The 21,937-nt window shown below is 40.0% G+C and overlaps 1 protein-coding gene across 2 annotated transcripts in view; it reads right to left on the bottom strand.

The window, feature by feature from the left end:
* Positions 1-652: 652 nt before the first annotated feature.
* Positions 653-21,937, bottom strand: part of mAChR-B (muscarinic acetylcholine receptor) — a 34,841-nt gene continuing 13,556 nt past the window's right edge. The window contains exons 2-5 of one of the 2 annotated variants that reach the window (XM_064697103.1): positions 6,016-6,323; positions 4,944-5,365; positions 3,329-4,240; positions 653-2,575 (exon numbers count right to left, since the gene is read on the bottom strand). In XM_064697103.1, the coding sequence (XP_064553173.1) occupies positions 1,785-2,575; positions 3,329-4,240; positions 4,944-5,365; positions 6,016-6,134 (2,244 nt within the window). In that variant the 5' untranslated portion in view covers positions 6,135-6,323 and the 3' untranslated portion in view covers positions 653-1,784. Of the gene's footprint in view, positions 4,241-4,943; positions 5,366-6,015; positions 6,324-21,937 lie in introns of both variants that reach the window. The other variant, XM_064697102.1, reaches the window with a different exon arrangement.

Below are 21,937 nucleotides of genomic sequence, written 5' to 3'. Positions count from 1 at the left end.
GCTGTTGAGTAGAGGCGTTTGCAAATAGCGTGGTCTGTTACGAGTTCGAGACTTATCGAGGGAACACTTTTTTTTAATGTATTTTATTCCCTAGTCGGGAGCTCCCGACTAGAGCCTCTTAATTGTTCCTTTCAGTAAAGTCTTAAAATAATATAGAAAAATGATTAAAAATTAAGGAGTATGATAAAACATTAAAAATAATTTAAAATCTTTACTTAAGTTAATATTAAAAAAAAAAACAGAAATTGGCATTCGATACCAAGTTAAAATTGTTTAAAGGGTAAGGACTCACTTTTCATGGAGATGAGAGCCTCACTTTTGAGTTGGCATTAATTGGAAATATATAAGAAAAGTAAGTTTTATATTGTTTTTTGCTGACATAAATGTTTTATTTATTTAATGCTGTAGTTATTGTAACATGCTTTACTTAGGGACTAAGACAAACGAAATGCTTAAGTTAACTAATTAGAAGGTAAATGAAGAGTTGTTAACGGTTAAACAGTTAAATTTAAACAAAAATCAAACCAATTAGGCAGCTGGGCATAGATTAAAGTAATAATAATCTATATGTAAACTTTTCGAGACATATTTAAACAAATAACAGTGTTTTACAATATATAATATAATATAATATAATAATTAATACGTATGTGTTAAGTGTAACAAAGTCAACTAATTCAGGCAGCTCGGCATAGACGCGAAATATAATATATATCTATATATAACTCTTTTCCACTTATAATACAAATATATGTAGATATATGTGTGTGTATATATATATATAGATACAGCACGATACTACCCCGCTGGGCAGTTGGTGTAGTTGTCGGTTCCCGATATTCAAATAGAAATTGACATTTATACACGGATATTTTAAACATATGTATATAGATTTATATATAAGAGCATTTTTTTGTGGTTTTGTATATTTGTTAGATATTTTTGTTACATCAATCTTTTGTTTTTGTTTTTATATATTTTCTTGTTGTTTTTGTTGCTGGTTAACACTTATTGTTGAACATTCAGTTGGGTCGGATGGGTGTATGCCTCTGTATACAGAATATTTATTTATTTATTTTTATTTATTTGTTATTTTGTGAATGCAATTTGTGTAAATATTTGCATATCATTTGCAATCTCACAGTTAGGAATATATATTATGTGTGTTGCATATATGCTATGATAAATGAAAAAAAAATCTTCAGTTGGGATATGTAATGCATATGTATTGGGAGAATATAGTCATCATTATTATTGTTATCATTATTATGTATGCATATATTTAGCTGCATAGACTATTTACTAATATAAGTACTATTTACCACTTTTTGGGCTCATAGCTTAATAATATATAAACATTAATTTATTTATTGTCTAAAACATTTGCCTCAACTTTTACTACAACTCCGTTCTAATAGCATCTACTAGTCGCTAAACAAATAGTTCCTTTCACTAACTAACACACACCTTTGGCTGACCTTAAATTACAAACACCGCTCAAATTTTGAATTCAATTGGTGTTCCACAGAGTGGGGAGGGGCGGGATCCACAATTTGGCGGAGCATTTAACCATAATCTAGAGTTAGAATAAAATTGGGGCTCAACATTCCGCGGGGCTCTCGGAAATGTTGTGTACCGCTTGACAAATGCAATGCCAAAGACGGATCCGGCTGTTGTCATCTCAATCAATCTCATCTCATCTCATAGTCATCATCATCATCATCATCATCATCATCATCATCATCATCATCATCATCATCATCATCATCAGCCCGGAGGCTCGCTTAGGTCATGTGCAGATCACCTTTGAGAATGCGCATAAATGTCTTCTTGAACTGCTGATTGGCCAATGCGTAGCAGAAGGGATTCATTGGACTGTTGGCATAGCACAGGAAATAGGAGAACATATATAGATGCTCATTGGTGCACGGCGGATTCCGGCAGAAGCCCTCGACCAGGGCCAACACATGATACGGCGTCCAGCAGGCCACAAAGCAGCCCAAGATGAAGGAGATAGTGCGAAACGCTTTGCGTGCACGATTCTCCGATTTGGACTTTTGCCGGCTGCCAGCCATGCCCATGACCAGGGGCAGGGCCTTCTTGCTCTTGAAATGCTTGCCAATGGAGTGCATGAAATGCCGTTTGCTGGAGCCACGACGCGAGACACCGCCATCTTCATCCAGATCTTTGGCATCCTTTCTCATGCCGCCGGCCAGACCAGCCGAGCTGCTGGTGGTGCCCGATGTGGAGGGCATCTTATTGGTGTTTGAGTCCGACGCTTCACGCTCATCAATGCGCTCCAGCTGGATAGAAACTGGTGCTGGTGGAGCCACTGCAGCAGCGGTTCCAGCAGCTGCGCCTGCTGCAGCATTGCCTGTGACTGGCATTGGTTTAAGCGGCGGCGGTGGCATGGGAGAGTAGAGCACCGCATCCTTGCTGCTCGTCTCCATGGGACTGGAGGCGCGCCGAGGCGGACAATCCGCCTGCACACGGTCATTGCGTTGCCCGGGCACATCCAGCAGGCAAATGGCCTCAATGCAGCTCTCTCGCCGACCCTTGGCAAAGTCCTCGATGCCTGTGTATGAGACGAGAAGACGTTTTTCAATGGCTACCTGCTCCTGGGACTGGGATTGGCTCTCCTCATGACACTCGCTCCGTCTCTGGCTGGGCTCAGTCGCTGGAACAATGGGGGGGCTGGATCTTTGGAGCTGTTTGCGTGCGGGTGGCGGTGGTGGAATGGCACTGCGCTGTGCTGTGGTAACGGGCATGGAACGTGGAGCGGTGCGTGGTGCGCTGCTCTGAGAGCAGCTAACGCTATTGTCATTGGTGGTGGCCATCATGGCGGAGCTCTCATCCATATAGCGCAGCTCCGAGTTGTTCGTCATCAGATCGTAGCTCATGGCCAGTTCGCTATTGCCGGAGCTGTTGCCAAAGGGTCGATCCGAGTAATCGGACAGGGGTGTGGGGCACTGAAAGGCTTCGGGCGGCGGCAATATGGCCTGCACCAGGCACTGTTGCACCTGCTGGCGCGGCACCTCAATGGGCGCCAGATCCACGGGTGAGAGCGGGTCATGCTTGGCTGGTACCGAGGGTTGATGGATATCAATGAGACGGTCATGCTCGGCTATCTGGGACAAAGTGGAGCAGGAGGTGCGCTTGGGTCGCTCAATTGGTGTATGCGCCTGATAATGACCCATGCCCACCTCCTCCTTGCTCTGGGCGCGCTGCAAGCTCGACTGGTTAATTGGGTGATGGTGTGGCGATCGTGCGCCCATGGAGTGCATGGCCTCAATTGACTTGGAGTTGGTGGTGCTCTGTTGCAAGTTACCTTTGCTGCGTGTCGCCAACAGCGCCGCCTGTGCACCAAACACCAGGCCAATGGACGAGCGCTTGCGCAGATTGGTCAGCTTCTGTTGATTGAGCAGCTGCTGTGTTTGGTTAACAGAGGACTCCTCATCCGAATCAAAGGCTGGACTGCTGGAGCGTTCGCTCTTCTCTGCCTCGGCTGCTGCACGCTTGGATTCCTCAACTTTGGCCTCGGAGGCGCGTCGCTGTTCGGGTGTCATCTGCACAATGGCAACTGTTTCGGTGGCCTGCGCCAACGGATTGGCTTGGCCCGAGCCGCTCAGACGCTTGACGGCCGTGTTGCAGCCGCCGCTGTCTACCTCCGATAGCTGCACCTTAGTTTTCAGTATCTTCTCCTCGATGACTCCAATGCCCGCAGCATGACCAGCCATGCCGGACATGGCGCCAGCGCTCAGCGCCACCATCGACTGCATCTTGCGCTGTTTGGCCTCGCTCCGCTTCTGCATGTCGTAGGCGGTCTTATAGATGCCCGCATACAGCACGAACAGCACAATCAATGTTGTCCAATAATAGCCAATGATCAATGCCGTATTGAATACCGGATCCTTGAGAAACTGCACAGCGCATTGGCCCGGCAACAGATCGCGTTTGCCCGTAAAATGCTCCCAGCCAAAGATCGAGATGAAGAACAGCAGCGTCGGTATGATCCAGGTGATGGAGACCATATAAATGACCCGTGTCCGAGTACGCCAGCTGCGATACTTTGCCGCGATTTTTACCGAACAGTAGCGATCGATGGTTATCAACAGGACGGTGTATTGGGAGACCAGGCAAACGGTATAGTCCACAGATAGCCACAAGTCGCAGAGCAAAGGTCCCAGATCCCAATAGCCCTTCAGCACATATACCGTATAGAAGGGCATGGAAACGGTTCCTGCAGAGACAAGTGTGTATTAGTAAATATATAATTAGAGCTAATCCCCCCATATATATAAATCCTTCTTGAAGTGATTATCACAAACCTATTTTAAAATGAGTATATCGAACGGACAATCAGATAGTCAATACGGCAGTAAGTCAATCAATAATTAAATTAGTCAGTCAATCGGTCAGTCCGATGGACCGACTAATCTACCAAACAGTCAATCAATCAATAAATCTGTCAGTCAATCAGATAATCCAACAGTCGGACAGTTAATAATTCCGTCACTCAGTCGGTCAATCCAGCCAGTCATTCTGTCAGTCACGTAGTCAGTTAATCAGTCCATCATTCAGTTAATCAGTCAATTAGTCAATCCGCCCGTCAGTAAATCAGTCGTTCAGTGAATCCATCAGTTAATTGGTCAGTCAGTCCATCAATCAGTCAGTCAGTCGGTCCATCTGTCAATTAGTCAGCCAATCATTCAGTCAATCATTCAGGTAGTTAATCAGTCAGCCAGTCAGTTAATCATTCAGTTAATCAGTTAGAAAGTCAGTTGTTAGTTATTTATTCGGTCAGTTAGTTAGTTATTCGGTCAGTAAATCATTCAGTAAGTAAATCAGTCAGTCAATCAATCAGTAAGTATTCTGTCAATCATTCAGTTAAGCGTCAGTCAAATAAAAATTTTGCATAGAGATGAGTCCAAGCTTTTACCTACCTATCAACATATCCGTTGCGGCCAGTGAGGCTATAAAGTAGTTGCTGGGCTGTCGTATATTCCGATCCACAATAAAGGCGAGCAGCACGAGAATGTTGCCACCCACCGTCAGAATGATGCACAAAAACAAACACAATGCAATGGCAATTGTCTGCCAGGTCTCAAATGGCGGCAACACGGGCACCGGTCCACTAACCTCCACGGGCGTGGCACTTGTCTCCGTCGAGCTGTTCCGGCCAAAGTTGGTCAAATTGTAACCGAAATTGCGATACCATTGCAGCTGCTCATTTTGTGACCAAGTGCTAAAGTCCGTAATCTCGCCATAGATCTTGGCCGCCTCCAACAGGCGTTTGCACTCCGCGTGCTCAATGACCCTATTGTAGAGGCCACGGCAGAGATTCTCGCGCTCCTTCCTTATGCGCCTTGAGAAAGAGATTTAAACGATATATTTCGATTTTCAGAACGCTTCTTTTCTTCCCGTAACACAAATTTTGGACAAAAATCACTTATTATCTTGATTTAATTCTATTCGAAACGGAGTCGGATGCAACCGACTGCGACTACTCTTTACAGATTTTATATAAGCTAACACGAATTAATAATTCTGATATTGCAAAGCAAAATTGTGAATAACTTCAAAACTATAAAAATTATAATAACAATAATAATAAAAAAATAATATGAATAAAAAAATATTATAATATAAATCATAACTAAAATAAAAAGGTATTAATAATAATTATAATGGAAAGAATAATAATATAGAATAGTTAAACGATAATAGTAATACAAATTAATAAAATTAATAATAATAATAATAATAATAATAATAATAATAATAATAATAATAATAATAATAATAATAATAATAATTAAAAATAATAATATTCATAATAATAATAATAATAATAATAATAATAATAATAATAATAATAATAATAATAATAATAATAATAATAATAATAATAATAATAATAATAATAATAATAACAATATAATAATATTATTAATAATAATAATTACGAACAGTAATGACAAAATGTTTTTTTTTCCATTTTTACATTGCTCTTACCATTCCGTAATCCAGTTGGACTTAATAGTGTATATAAATTCGGTTCTATTTGCACCATCCAGACCATTTAGATAGTCGTCGCTGCCATTAAAGCCAGTTGTTTTGGCTAGAGTGCGCATTTTGAGTGGTTTTTTCAACTTCTTCTTCTATTCCAATTTGCTGTTGTTGTTGTTGTTCTAATTTTTAATGTTAATTTCCAGGTTCTGCTCCTCGGTGCTGTCGCTGTCCATCTACTCGTGGTTGGCCATCGCACTGGCTGACGTCTGTGTGGTTGGCCTTGTCTCTGGCCAGGTGTAGGTGCGCAGCATCTGTAATAGAGGCAATAGCGATAACAACAACAAATCATTTAAAGGAGTTGCCTAGGCATTTGCTACTGCTGCCGCTGTCTTGGCCTTTGCGTTTGCTTCCGTCAAGTTTAAACTAATTTTGTGGCCGTTAACTGGAAACGGGCAGGAAGTCAAACTCATAGCCAAATGCAGCCTGGGAATGCAATTTCGCCGGCGACATTTGCATCCTGCAGCTGCTGTCCTTGATGCTCATTATGATGTGGCACGATTTGTGCCGTCTATGCCACTTGATTTTGAAGTGGCCTCCGCTCTACTCTGCACTGATTTTTCTCTGTGTGTTTTTTTTTCTTTTCCCATTTAATGCTATTTATTATTTAAATCTAAGTGTTCTCAGAAACTGGCAGAACTTTGTCCACGACTTGACTTTGCGCTGCAGACTGTTGCATTTGATGCTGCCAATGTGCACGGATACCCGGACTACCCGGGACTACAAATTGCAACATCAAATTGAGTTAGTCAAAGTTTTCAAATATAATTTTCGAACAAATCGATAAGTTTGTCTTGGCGAATTTCTCAGGAACAAAATTCAATTACGCATGCACAAACATGCATACATATTTTCTTTTTACCATGAACCACCCATTGAAAATGCGTAAAGAGGGCATAATGCTTTTGTGCAAATGTATGTAACAGAGAGAGGGGAAGCATTTCCATAAAGTGTTTATGCTCTAGATGAAGAGCTGAATCTCCCCGAATGTATGTCCATATCTCTTAATTCTGAGATATCTTGATGTATTTATCATAATTTTGTCTTTATTTTCATAATATCGATAAATATCGATTTTAAGATACGGATTTTGAAGGATATACTCTGATTACGAATATACCACTTCTTGAATACCTCCCACTGATCTCACCGATCTCCAATCTCATCGATCTCTCCGATCTTAAATTTAAAAAATTTTATTTTGAAAGCATGGACTTGCGCGTCGGTATATATACATGGTTGGGCGTAAGATTTGGGCCCCACATATTGCACAAGGATCGGACTATAAGCACCGAATATACTTTAGAATGCATTTCCTTTAGTTTGTGTGATTTCTTGTATGTTTAGGTTTTAGCTATCTTCCAGTCGAGCACACCCGACACTCATACATGTATCTAATTCAGTTTCAGGCCTGTTGATTGCCTGGAAATTATTTACTTAAATCAATTAAAAACATTTAATTTGCCTTTACTGTAAAAGTTAAGCCTTTGTTTTCGCACTGTGCATGTGATCCTGTCCGACTGATGTCCGACCGAATTCCAAGAGGCGGTACAGTCGGGCTTTCAATCCTTAAAAAACTTGTGTTTCTTGAATCAGTTGCACCTCAATCAAGCTGCAAAACCCAATTTCTATGCTAATTGAGTGCTATCAAAAGTGGAGCTCAGTTTCCTTGATTGTCAGATGCACAAAAATGTTGGCCACAACATTGAAATGGGTCAAAGCTGTTGCCAAAAAGAATCGAAAAGCTCACCTTCGACTTAAGACTTAGACATTTACAATTTTTTATGGTAAATATTCTGTTTGGACTTTCAACTTTCATAGCTTTGACAAAGCTGAAGCATGTTTATGCTAAATATTTTGACATTCGCTTTGATTCAGCTGCTGCAGTTAAATTGAATGTATTTTCGAATGTTAATTTTTTCACTTTTTTTTTGTAGAGTACCTTCACTATTTTGGAAGTTATGATTTTCTGTCGTAATTGACAATCTTAAAAAATTATAATAACAATTTTTTTTTCATTATTTTTTTAAAATATATTATTGTAATGTGCAACTTGTTGTCAAAATCATGTTAAATCCAATAATTTTGTCATCTTTAAACTCCAATAACCTCAATATCCAAACCAAATCGGATTTTAATTTGATTTTGGATTTTGCTTACAACTATAAATACTATAAGACAATGTGTTGGCTAAAGAGTTTCCGATTTGTTATTTAACATGATAGGTGACCCAGTTACAATAAAATTCGAAATTCGAAACTCAGACTAAGTAGAATATTTATTTGATACGGTAGAGGAACTTCAAACATGTAAGATTCTAATATAAATACCAGTTTCCAAATAATTTCAAGTTCATATCTATCAATTATTGGGGTTTCACTTTGAAATAAGACAGTTTTTTTTTGTTTTTAAAGAGGCGTTAACATTTATCCCCTACTTAGTCCATAAATCTAAACATTTCATTGACATGAAAGTGAGCCAGGCTGCTCCTCACGTTTGCGTCTTCATGCTGATACGATTTGCCTTTATGGGGGTACGTGGAACGCCTTAACACAAAGCCGTTTGTTGGCCTTGTGGTTTTGCTTGCTTTGCCTGCGAATTGACCGCAAGCGGATCTCCACATTCAGCATGGCAGTACAAAAGCTGATGAATGCCCTGAATGGTATTTGCTCTTAAATCCCAAAAGCAGCTTTTAACGTTGTATGCAAATATGAGCTGCACTAATAAAACCTTTCGAGTGGGTCTTATGTTAAGAGTGCGCCAATTAAATAATATAATATAATATGTTAAGCAAGGAGTCGGCATGGACAGAGCTCAGTACAGCGCAAGCAGATGCAGCTTATGTCAAAGTCAAAAGGTGCCGAGTGGGCAGCTTTTTGGTGAACTCACTATAAGATATCCTTTAATTTACTTTTTTTTTTAAATAAGATTCCATGCATAATGCAGTCTATACTTGATTATAGCATTTTTTGTATTATAAGCTCAAAATATTTATAATTTATTTTTAATAATTTGTCGCTCGTTTTTTGAGAAATTTCCTTTCATTGCCTTTTTGTCCCCTGACAAAGGATATATTATTTATCGCAAAGTGTGTGTTGTATAAAGGGTGATAAACTATATATATAAATATTCAGGACAGAAATTATATGGTATGTACAGAATTATATGTTATACCAGGTAAAGAAGATATCTGTGCGTACTCAACTACCCCTTATACAAATGTTTGCTGGGCATGAAAATGAATTTCGCTGTGCCGCGCTTGTTGACACAACTCAAAATGACAAATCCTGTGCGCAATTTAAGCCATCCTTTAGATAAGATTTTCCATTTTTCGTTTTTTTTTTATTCATAATGGCGCGCTTTATGCCGCCTTTTGCCTTTTGCTTTTTGCTAATAATAAACTTATTAAATGTGTAAGCCAGCCGTTCTTGCGCTGCTTCGAGTGTCTCCCCGCTGCTGCTGCTGCTTTTATTTGCCAAATAATGAAAAATAATTTAATCAAGCAAACAAAAGGCAAGCAATGGCGATAACAAAAGGGTTTGGCCAGGTGAGCAGCACCTGGTACTACCAAAAAAAAAAAGCAAAAAAATAGGGAACTGCGGCAAAGCTCAATGCGACCGCTTGTCAAATGCAAATTGATGGGCGGAGGCGGATAAGCTCTCGATTTTGAGCCAGCTGCATGAGGGCTCCGAGCGTGATTTGTTTTTTTTTCACTCTGTTCACAAATTGCAGAAGATTATATTGGTTTTATGCAACGTTCGTCTTTTATGAACTTTTATTTTTCTGCTTTTTGAGTCTTGAAGCTTGGCACAAGTATATAAGTACAGTATGCACTCAAGAAGGACAGACTAAGGATCGGAACCAAAATAGCAAGTATCGATGTTTCGCAAAGATCGAGTTTATTTCAAATCTTCGATAAATCATCTGGCTTCTTAGAATCGCAAAGAATCGATACCGATATTTTGTTTGATTTTTTTCCATATCTCGGAGCTTTTAAGAGCTAGATACGCCAAACTTGGTTTGTAGCGTCTAGTATAGGCCAAAAATATTTACCTTGCCTTTTTTTCCTTATCCATTCCCAAATAACTGAAAAAAATGCTCATTTTTAAAGATATCCACACACTTTTCTATGCCATTTTTTAATGATTAATGTGGTGGAAGAAGAAGCAGCGTATTTGTGTGTGTTTTATGTGTTAATGTACTAAAGGCATCTAGCATGTGTGTAACGGGAGCTCATTGCTGTTTGTAGGGTATCGTCTAGTCGATTACTTCCGACTAGAGCATTCTTATTTGTTTTTTTTTGGGTTTTCTGAGCACCCGCCTAATTTTGAGGCCATGCAGTTTGTAGGGCTCAAAGCCTGCGGTTTTCAATCATGCGCTAATAACCACGCCAGCTTTGACAGAGTCGGCCAGCCACGTCAGGTATATATCAGAGCTGGCTAACAAAAGCATTTTTCGCATTCTTTTAGACCAACTGGCTGCAGCGGAGCCTGTGCTTAGTGCGGGCGTCAAACTGTCAACAGCAGCGGCCATTCTTTTGGGTCAAAGCCAGCCGTGCGCCAGCTATGCCACAGATTATGAATTTGACAGCCGCATGCCCCGACCAGAATGGGGTTAGAATCTGGCCAGGTTTTGGATTGTGGGCGGGTTGCGTGGGTCGCATAATAAACTTTTGCAAGTGCGCTTGGCAAGTTTTAATTACAAAACGCGTCACTCGGCTTCTTTTAGTAATTCTCGTAGTCCAACTTGTTATTGCTGTTGTTGTCGGGCGTTGCTGTTTAATTCATAAGGCTGCCATTAGATTGTTCTCCAAGGAAGTGCCTTGGCTTGGCTTCGGCGTTTGCATTTTAATCAAAGCGAAATTTTAAATAAATATTAGCGCTCAGCCAAAGTGATGAATAATTTTAGTTATTTTCCTTATTTTCAGTCAGTTTTAGTCAACAGACGCGTATGTTGCGCATACGACGCGTTGGCCCCTTTTGACTGCTGCCATGTTGCCAATTGTCTCTGGCGCAGACTATTTCAATTTCGCCTGGACAAACAGCATACATATAGAGTTTACTTGCGTTTGGGGGCGTGGCTGCAGCTGACTTGTCCTTGGCACGCTTCTCGCATACCAAATGAACCTAGACTTGCGGAAAGACACACGAGCTCTTTGCCAAGACGCGTGTGCCGAAGCCACAAACTGTCCTTGCCGTTGTGTCAGTGGCAGCGTGTATAACTGTTGCGCTCATTTAGCATTGTTGCCACACACACACACAAACACACACACACACACATAGCCAGTGCCGCGCTTCCGCATGCAAATTTAACGAGCGCCAATAGCAAAATTGCGCCCATAGGCCACGTGGCGTTGTCTTTGTGGCAAACATCATCAAACAACCACACACACAGATACTCCCTCTCTCTCACACACACACAGACTGTGTGTGCTGTTAGTTTTATATCCGGCAGAAAGATAGCGCATAAATGCAAAATGCCGCCACAACGACACTTTCAAATGTGCAAATTGCGCGGACAACAAAGCGAGTTTCTCACTTTATGCGGTTTTTTATACCCTTCTTGTGGGCATTACAATTTTGTCACTAAATGTGTAACACAAACAAGAATACTCATAACGAATCCTTTTTTAATTAACGATGTTTGCTGAGCTCATTCGCACAGGATATCTGTTCATTGATTGTGCTTGTTACAAGATGATTATCAAAAAAGTATGGAATTAAGTAATGTATAAAATCGTATTAAAAAAGATATATAAATATAAAAATGTTTGTCTGAAGCGTTCTGCTGAGAGGAATAGCATGAAATCTGAAAACTGGCTTTGGATAGTTGGAAACGAAAAACTATGACATAAGTAGTTCACCAAGCTTCTACATGGTAAAATTGATTTATTTATATTATTTATAATTAGAATTAGAAACTGAAACCAATTTTTAGTTACATCTTTGGCAAAGCATAACAAATAAATTATATCTTGAGCTACCACCAATTGCATTCAATTTGAAATTGCTTTCTTTTTTTATTGTGAAAGGACCTGATTGTAATAAAAGGATATGCGCCACATGTTGACACTTGTCGAGCCGGGTAGCTCGATTTGCACAGGTTCAGCTCCGCCCCGAGCTCATTTGTTGCCTTTTGCCATACGCTTTTATGATTATGGCAATGATAATGCCATGAAACCTGGCACCGCCTACTGTTTTTGTGCAACAACTGCAAAATGCGTTGGCAACACTTGCTGCAAATTGCCAGCCATCCCCCCGCAGCCAGCCGCCCATCCAACTTCCAAGCCGATTGGCGCTCATTTGGCGCGATTCGAGCTGAAAATTGCTTGGCACAGTTGCTGCAAAGCTCAGCTTCTGCTGTGCTGTTTGACGTAGTCATCGCCACACGAGGAACGAAAAAAGGTAAAGTAAACAAACGCCAGGCACGCGGCACCGGGTGGAAGTAGAGCAGCAGAGGGGGGTTGGGCAAGAAAGAGTCGCCATGGCCATAAAATGACAGAGCAAATGCCTGCCACCCCAGACCCTAATGACACTGATGCGTTTTTGATGATGCCACCGACTCGAATAGCTTGCCTCATGCCTCGTGCGTCCTGCCTGCTGCTTGGTAATTGAATGTTGCGTGGCAGAGTCTCTGGCCAAATGTTGCGTATGTGCAATGTGCAGGCAACTTGTTTACATTTTCGATCGTCTACTCTCTCTGTTTTTTGGCAATTTTTGGCGCAATTAACGTGTCCAAAATTAATAATGGCATTAATCATGCAGAGCAGTTACGTTGTCCTTGCGCAAGTTTTGCCGCAGCTGCCGTTGTCAACAGCATTAATTATACCGCTGCTCTTGATACCCTGTACCCAATTGCAAATGGATAACGAAGGGTATATTGATCGAAACGATCTAGGCCTCTCTATTTGCCTGTTTGTCCAGCAATAATCAAGCTTGTTTTAAATAAACGATAACTGTTTTGGCTTAGCCGATAAATAGTAATGAGAATTATAAGAGTTCGGATAGGGAATGGTACGGGAATGGGTATGGCCGAAGGGGGAATGCGTATTGCCCGATTCAAAATGGTCTGAGAGAAAATTTCTGCTCAAAAGGGGTGTCCGTCTAATAGGATTTCACATTGTGGGCCAACTCACAGCTGCTTACAGGGTATCTCCTAGTCAGGCACTCCCAACTAGAGCACTCTTTCTTATTTTATCGTGTTATCCTGCTGCGCAGCATCCTGTATGGAGCGTGAACGCTTGTGCTATATATTTTATGATAAGCCATATTTTATGCGTTTGCAAGCGGAATTTTTGAGTACACAAGTTAAAAGGCAGACCGTGTGGAAACGCAACACGCCCCCAACACACTTCACTGTGTTCACCCCGTCCCCCCACCATCTGCCACAGACCGTTGCGTGCTCACATAATTAATGAAGGGACTTCGGACTGCCGCACATTAATCGATAAGCACTCAATTAGCAGGCCTTAAAGGCTTAGACTGTGAACACCAGGCTTTTGCCTCGGTGCGCTCAGCTCGGCAAATATTGCGTGCTGCATCCGCTAGAAGTGTGAGCTGAGTCCTGGCCAAATGATTCCAATGTGCCTTAATTGTGCTGACATTTTCATGTCGAATCGATCGATCAATGAGGCAGCTGCAATAACAGCGAGAAACATGACAACTTTCATGACATACAATCAACGCACCCCCACCCCAGCCAACTTTCCCCAGGTGCCCCACCTGCTGGCTGCTTGCGGCCTAAGCCTAATTTATGCCGCTTCATGGCGTTGGGGAATTGAATATATGACAACTTTATAGAGTTGACTTTATTATAATCGCATAAAGTATTTGCCTTGCTGGGAGGCAAGTTTTCTGGCCAGCGTTGATTGCGGCCAGGGTTGTGCTGGTTGGGCAGGTTAGTTAAACAGCTTGTGCGGCATTGTTGCTGCACGCGCCTGTGTCTCATGCATCTTTCATGGGTGCCACAACGATGTCGTTAATGTGCCTGGGTGCTGCTGCTGCTCCTGCTGTTGCTGCTGTTGCTGCTTGCCACACAGCAACCAAGTTTATGCAACAGATTTATGATAGCGCAGCTACGTGCCACAGCTAGCAGAATCGCACAAGCAACAGGAGCATGGGGTAGCAGCAGGACACCTGCTGACGTTCCCAGCTCCGTTGCCAGCCATTACCCGCCACACCGCGCCAATTGGCTTTGCATTGCGCTGAGCGTTAAATAACGATTGCGCTGAACTTGCAACAACTCGATGACAGTTTGGCAAACTTGTTTTCCATTGTTGATTTCATTAGCTGACAGCCGGCGATTCTAGCTGACCCCAAAATTCTCGCATCCCAGCCGGCAGGGCCACTGCAAAACTTTTCCCTTCATAATTAAATGCAACAAGCTGGCTGGCAACTGTGGCGCAACTGAGGCTCGCAGCTGAACTCGACTCATAACTCATGCAGGCACTGAGGCTGCAGTTGCCGCCGTGCAGCTTGGCCTAAACAAACAACTGTCCTCGCTCGACAATTTACATAATAAACGAGCAGAAAAATGACAGTTGAGTGGTTTTCACTGGGAGATAACCTGCTTATAGACAGACATGACTGGACCTTGAAACAGAGTGTGAGTTTTGAGCATCGTGTGGGCTTTAGCCTTAACTCAAAAATCACGTAAAAAATATAAATTCTTAAAAAATAGCTGAATATCGTAGCTAAAATCAGATCTATCTCTAACTATTAATATAAATAAAGATGGCAATAAAAAACAAGTAAGAGGTTCTAGTCGGGAGCTCCCGACTAGGGGATACCCTGAACCCTCTTCTTCCGACAGGCGATAGGTATAAAATGATAAATCTCTATATAAAAACTGTTTGTCCTGCCTGACTGACTGACTGATTGGTGATCAACGCACAGCCCAAACCGTAAGAGCTAGGAAGCTGAAATTTTCACTGTAGCTACCTTATGTGATGTAGGTGCACGTTAAGACGGGGTTTCGGGAAATTCCACCCGCAAGTGTGGAAAAATCGCGAAAAACGTTTGTATGTAACTTTTTTGTTTACCATCCGATCGCCCTCAAACTTATTTTCAAAGATATTTTTGGTTCAAATTCAATTAAGGGGTATTTCACACTTTTCGACAAATCCGTTCCTCCTTGGTGGAAATGGAGGTAAAAAATTTTATGGGTGACGTTTCGCGCTCAAATTCGTTTCCATAGATCTATAAGAAAAATCATTTGAGACGTGTTTTACACTTTTTGCAGAATCCAAACTTTTTCGGGTGGAATGCGACTCAAAGATTTTTTGGGCGAAGTTTTAAATTGTGTCCGATTTGCTTCAAACTTATTTTCAAAGCTCTACATAAGAATGTAATGAATACGTGTTTCAGCGATTTGGGAAATTCCACTCTCAACAGTGGTAAATTGGCGGAAAACGTTTGTATGAAAGTTATTTGTTTACCGTCCGATCAGTTTCAAAATCATTTCAAATTTGTTTGAGAACATTGATTTTATAACATACGAGCCACGGGCAAGGGCGGGTTATACCCGCTAGTACTTTATATATATATACTATTTTATAAGCTACATTTCAATTTTGGTAACTCTAGCTCATATTATTTGCCGAAATTGCTCAAAAAACTAGATTTCGATATCGATTTTTTTATCGATTACTTGGAAACGGGGCAAGTTATCGAATATCGGAAACAAACTCGATCTGCGACTAAGAGGACCTACAGCTAAAATTCCAAGTCTCTAGCTCTTATAGGTTCTGAGAGCCTTGCGAGAGAGATCCTTCATACACATGGACAGACGGACAGACAGACAGACGGACACGGCTAGATCTACTCGGCTATTGATGAGGATCAAGAATATATATACTTTATGGGGTCGGAGATGCTTCCTTCTGCCTGTTACATACATCCTTCTGCCACAAATACATTATACCCTTTTTACCCATTTTTAATGGGTTCAGGGTATAAATATATAAAAAAATATAAAATTAAATATAAACGAGAAAGTAAGGACATCTTCGGCAGGCCGAAGATTTAATGCCCTTCTAGGAATTTCCCTTTTGCAGATATGTGAAAATAGTGAAGCTCGTAAATGCTGAGTTTGATGAAAATATGTTGGAAAACACAATATTAAGTACATATCTACCTTTGGACCGATCTTTCATATGGCAGCTCATATTTTACATATATGTATACAGAACTAATAAATTCCGAGTTTGGTCAAGTTATCTTAACTAAATAAAAAGGTTAACATAACAGAACCTACTTTTTGACCCATCGTTTCTATGGCAGCCATATGATAGAGTGGTCCGTTGTTAATAAGATTTCGTATATTTATGAGGATATAATAAATGCCGAGTATGGTCAAGATATATATTTACTTAATTTTCTTACATTCTCGTCGGGGGTCTTATGAATTTATTCTGAAACGTGCAACGCATGTAACTGCAAACCCATAAAGATTGTAAATTCCCGATCGCAGAGTAAATAAGAGGTATTTTGTCAAACTATTTGTAAAATCGAGGCTTGCAATATGAACTTTTTAAAATGTATCTGTATCTGTCGAAAATGATTAAATATGTTTTTTATAGAAATGAACATGTGTATATGCCCTATTTTGAATCTGTTTAATGATTGCATGATATAAAGGTTCTCACTCTGTAATATTCATTTGATGATAATGAAGATAATACAGCTGCTTTTGCTGATCATTTTTTTTCGTCCCCGATTTTTGTGAGTATAGGGGATACAATATATCATATACCAAATGGGAAGTGCTGAGCGTTAACATACTATCGTACTTATATGTTAGGTCTTATGCGCATAGTTTCTTAAAGAAGCCTTGATTTGACTTTTGCGCCCAAAGAATCAACAGCTTGGTGGGAGATGTGGCATATTTGTTGTAAATCCTTGAGCAACGGAAATGAGTTTCTCAGAATAGATTTTAGCTGGAAAATGAGTTTTGCTCAAAGTAAAAGTTATTTGCTGTGTTGCTGTGTGCGTGTATGTGTGTGTGTGTGTGTGAGTGTGTGTGTGAGTGTTGTGTTTGTGTCGCTGACAACAAATTAACAGCCTTTGGTTGTTAACTAATTTAATTATTTGCGATTTGTTAGTTTAAAAGTGCATTACACTGAATTAAAATAAAAAGTTTGGCACATTTAAAATTATAATATGCTGACCTCGTTGGTTGAGAGCTGTTTAAATGAACTAGTTACAAAAAAAAAAAAACGATCAACACGGTTTTCTATGCCCTAATTTGTGGACTGTAGGCTGAGATGTCGCAAAAAACGATATTAAATACATTTAACAATTTCATAGTGGTTGACTGGTTATCCTGTACTTTTTGTACCTAGGACCATTGAAAATGGTTAAAAAGGGTATACAATATTTGTGCAAGTGTGAGTAACAGGCAGAAGGAATCAACTCCGACCCCACAAAGTATATCTAATCTTGATCAGCATCAATAGCCGAGTCGGTCTAGCCATATCCGTCTGTTTGTCCGTCTGTACGTTTTTTTTTTATCTCAGGATTTTAGAACCTATAAGAGCTAGAGACTTAAAATTTCCAGCGTAGGTGCTTCTAGTGCCGATAGTTCCGATAACCTATAACCTATAAAAATCCTGTTTTTAGGTTTTAAAAGCTTGTTTCACCAAAATTTACAGTTAGCTTCTGGAAAAGTATATATATACCATGTATTTTTCACTTTAAAGCTATCGCCATTGAGGTTTATCAGTTTTGTAAATGATTTTTACCTTTTAACGCTTATAATACCTAATAACATCTGGGACCTAATTTTTCCCATCAAGGGAATGGATTTTTATTTTTATGTATCTGCTGATGGATTTTGGAAATTCGCTGAAGCACATATTTTTGACGCCTATCGAACTTATATTGAGCGTTTGTTCTAACAACTTTAGACTTCGATTTCCACGCCTTGGGCTAGATATTTTAAAAATGACGAAACAATTATACGCTAAATTTTCACTGTTTTATTTGGAATAGGAGTTAGAAGTCGACGGATAAAACAAACTACTTTCAAACAATACGATATAAATAATCCAAGCCTTATTTAATTTGTACAGGGTATATGGGAAAAATTAACGCAATTATTAAACATTTTCCAGACGTCAAGTACATCAAGAGCTTAATTAAGTGCATAATCTATGTACATTATAAATTTCAGCCAATTCTACACAATGTAAGTGGATATTCGCCGGCGAACAGCTGGCGTGCTGAGGGGGGCGGGGGCATTATGATATTATGCCTCCATATAATTTGCTGTTGAGTAGTTTTTCATGTTTTCCAGTTATTTTCCGTTATTCGAGCAATGCCTTTTGTTTGGCTTTTCAATTTCAGGCGTGCGCTCAACGTTAAAGGATTTCAGCAACATGCAAACGAATCTACTGTATTTTATAGTATTTTTCTTCTTCCCATTTGCCCAGCACAGTTCGAGCTCGTTCGGGGGAAATGGATTTTCATTTGCGCGACTGCATTTTGATTCGCAGTGTTTCCCTTTCTGTACTAATTTTTTTTTTGTTTTTTTTTTTTGCTGATTGAGAATAGGGGAGGCGTCGCACTGTATAAATTGTGCAGAAAATTGTGACAATCAGCAGCAGCTGCCGCAATGCAACTACAATGTTTTTGCGATAGAAACGGCATGATAAGCAAAGATATTCATAGGCAACTATCATAATAGAACGTTTTTATACATTTTAAAATTGATTTTGAAATTAATTAAAATTGAGTTTGTTTAGCATCAAATTTAATTATAAATAAATATAGATAAGAACATTTATTATATTAATCATATGTACGTAAGTTGACTTATCCAAGCCTTGCGCAGCGAAAAACCTATTTTAAGTTACTGCCCTACTATGCGGTTCTCATGAATTCAAATAAGACATAAAGTGCTTGCATGCTTTGTTTAATTGTGTTATTTTGACAACTTGTTTTGACAATCTAATACACTTTATCTGTGCTCATAATCTCTCTCTTTCTCTTTCTCTTTATCTTTCTCTCTCTCTCTCTCGCTCTGTCTCCTTTTCTCTCTCATTTTATTTCTTTTTACCCACTCTGTATTTGTTTCGTTCATTTGGGATTGGTTATTTGGTATATTGAAATTCTTATTTAAAAAAATTTAATCTTTTCAAATTTTTTTTTGCAAGAACCTGCTCCAAATCTAAATTCTTGCTGATTGATAAGAAAATCTGAAAAAGCTGACCCTGTGCCTAATAGATCATTCGGCTGCCAACACGGTATTCTTTAATATTACGCACAAGTATTAAAACTCGTAAGTAATACGCATTTATATGTTTATATCAAGTGTCTCTTCCTGCGGCTTGCGCCAAAAAACGTTTTTTAATTTATATATTTTTATTTTGTTGTTGTTGCTGTTGTCGCTGCTGTCAACGCATTATGTAATTATTTATGAAATTATGAGAAATGGCTGCCAGCAAAAAGAAAACAAAATATCACATCCTTGAGTCCTTCCACTTGAAGCCACGATTTTTTCTTGAGAACGTGTTGTGGCCCATTTTATTACAGTCGCTGTGTTGTGCTTTCAGCCTTAGCGAGCGAATTGTGTGGGCAAAAAGATACAAACGCGTCAGTATACAGCAGACAGACGAACGGACCATCCAAGCGACCGATGACAACATATATATAGCTCAAGGAGGACGAGCTGTTGGCTAGCACGTGAGCCCCCAGTGCATCGTTAAAGATTTATTTTGAAATTCCAATGGGCAACCAACCAACACGCCATGAGTTGCTGCGCGTAATTGTGCACTTTAGTGGGTGGTTTGTATGTGAGTTGGGTGGTGTTGTGGTGCTATTGCGGCAGTTTTGCTTACTTTTATGGTAATAATTTCAGACAACGGAAACGGAAATATAAAAACGTGTTGCCAGGAAGTCATAATTCAGCTTAGACAAACGAGAGATAGTAGACGGCATGATGGGGGGAGCGGAGGCATATGAGTGCCACATGCAACACGCCGCTGTCGACAGCTGTTGTTTTTGTTGTTGTTGTTGTTGTTGTTGTTGTTGTTATTGTAATTGTTGCTGTTGAAGGACTACATCGCATTAATGTGGTTTTACAACATGTCGAGGCATAAAAATGAGAAATTGCTGCCACACATGCTTCTCTCTCTTTGTGTGAGTGTGTGCGTACGCGTGTGTGTGCGCGGCTGTGTGTTTCTGTGTGTGTGTGTGCTTCTGCAGTGGCAGCAAAATCACAGGCCGCCCAACAGAGTTGGTCAGCAACAATATAGTCGAAATTAGCGCAAAATGAATTATAAATGCGGCCTCAATAAAAAAAGAAAACAATGAAGATAAACATGCAACAGTGCTAGATTTGAGGTAGCTCGACTAATAAATACCCTATAGCTCATACTGGCCATAACTTAAGTTCATAGCTACGCACACACATGCACAACAACAAATACACACACTAGCTTTCGCTTCTTTCCCTAGAACCACATATTGAATAACTACTTAAATAACTTCAGTTTTTTTTCTCAGATCGTTCAGAAATTTTGGGTGTCTTTTAGACATATATACAATTTTAGGCATATATCAAAGATCAAGGCATTAAATGAAATTATTAAATTAGATAGGTGGTAGATATAGCTTCTGCTCATCAATCGGCGTTGAAAGTCTATAAATATTAATATAGAAATCATGAGCAGAGATCGAGAGCCGATTTTAGTACTTGTATTCTGTAAGAGAGACGCATTCATGCGGACAGCCAAATAAACGGACAAAGCTGGACGGACTTAGTTAAGATATACTTTATAGAGTAGGAGTTTCTTCTGCCTATAACATACACTTTATGGGAACAGGGTATAAAAAAAAAAGCTTCGCAAACTCGACAGTAAAAGTCGACGGTTACGAAAGATTAAGAATTGTCAGCAGCTGTCGTTTTATGATTTTTTATGAGAATAAATATGAAAAATATAGTTTTTATAGAATATTTGGCTTATGGGTTGGGAAACATGTTTTACGATGTCGTCAAAGATAGGTTGCGGTTAGAGTTCCAGCCTAGAACTAATAGTAGATGACTGGAACTGAAGAGTCGTCTATAGCATACTTTTTAGGCATAATATAATTAGGATCATATTTCTGTTTAACTATTTACTTATTTCTTTTAGACAATTCCTAAAAATATTGAAAGGGAAGTGTTTATAAAAATGGAACATATAATACGTGTGGAATAAAAAAAATTGTATAAGTAAGACTACATCGCCCTTAGCTTATAGCTCCAGCCGTTAGCTTAGTAAAAACGCTTGCCTTAAAATTTTACTCCAGAAAAAAATATTTGTTATTCTTCAACAGCATAATATTCAATTGAATTGCTTTGCGTTAATGCTTATCTCTGACTGGGTTCATAATATGCTGCTGCTTTGTGGAGACTCGTAAGTTATGAACCATAAAGGACTTGCCACTTTACAGCACGTTGCGCATTGTATGAAGCATAGTCGACGCTTTATGCGCGGCTTAGCAGCAAATCCCTGACTGTGTGTTTACAGCTGCCACAAAACTGAAATCTTTCGGCAAGCCACGGGGAAAATGTTTAAAGTCTCAGCGTGCCACAGTTGCCACAGCCAGGGGCTGGGCTGTGCGGGGCGAAGAGAGCAGGCACATTCCATTCTTTGCTTGACAGTGCTGCTGGCAATTATCACAACATCGTGTCGCAGTCATCGTCCTTGCCATCCTGCCACACTAACAATAATACCCAAACGAACAGCGTACAACAAAATGCGGCAACCAATCAGGCAAACAGTGAGCGATGCGCCCCACAACGCCCATTTTTAATGTGCGCCAACTTGACTGGAACTGGAGCTCGGGCTCTGGGTCTGGCCCTTGGTTTTGGATTTTGGGTCTGG

The sequence above is a fragment of the Drosophila montana genome, unplaced genomic scaffold, assembly GCF_035044405.1.
Source record: "Drosophila montana isolate Dmon_TW-CO22-7 unplaced genomic scaffold, ASM3504440v1 contig_3848_1, whole genome shotgun sequence".
Classification (NCBI taxonomy): domain Eukaryota; kingdom Metazoa; phylum Arthropoda; class Insecta; order Diptera; family Drosophilidae; genus Drosophila; species Drosophila montana.
This window is presented reverse-complemented; position numbering and strand designations above follow the sequence as displayed.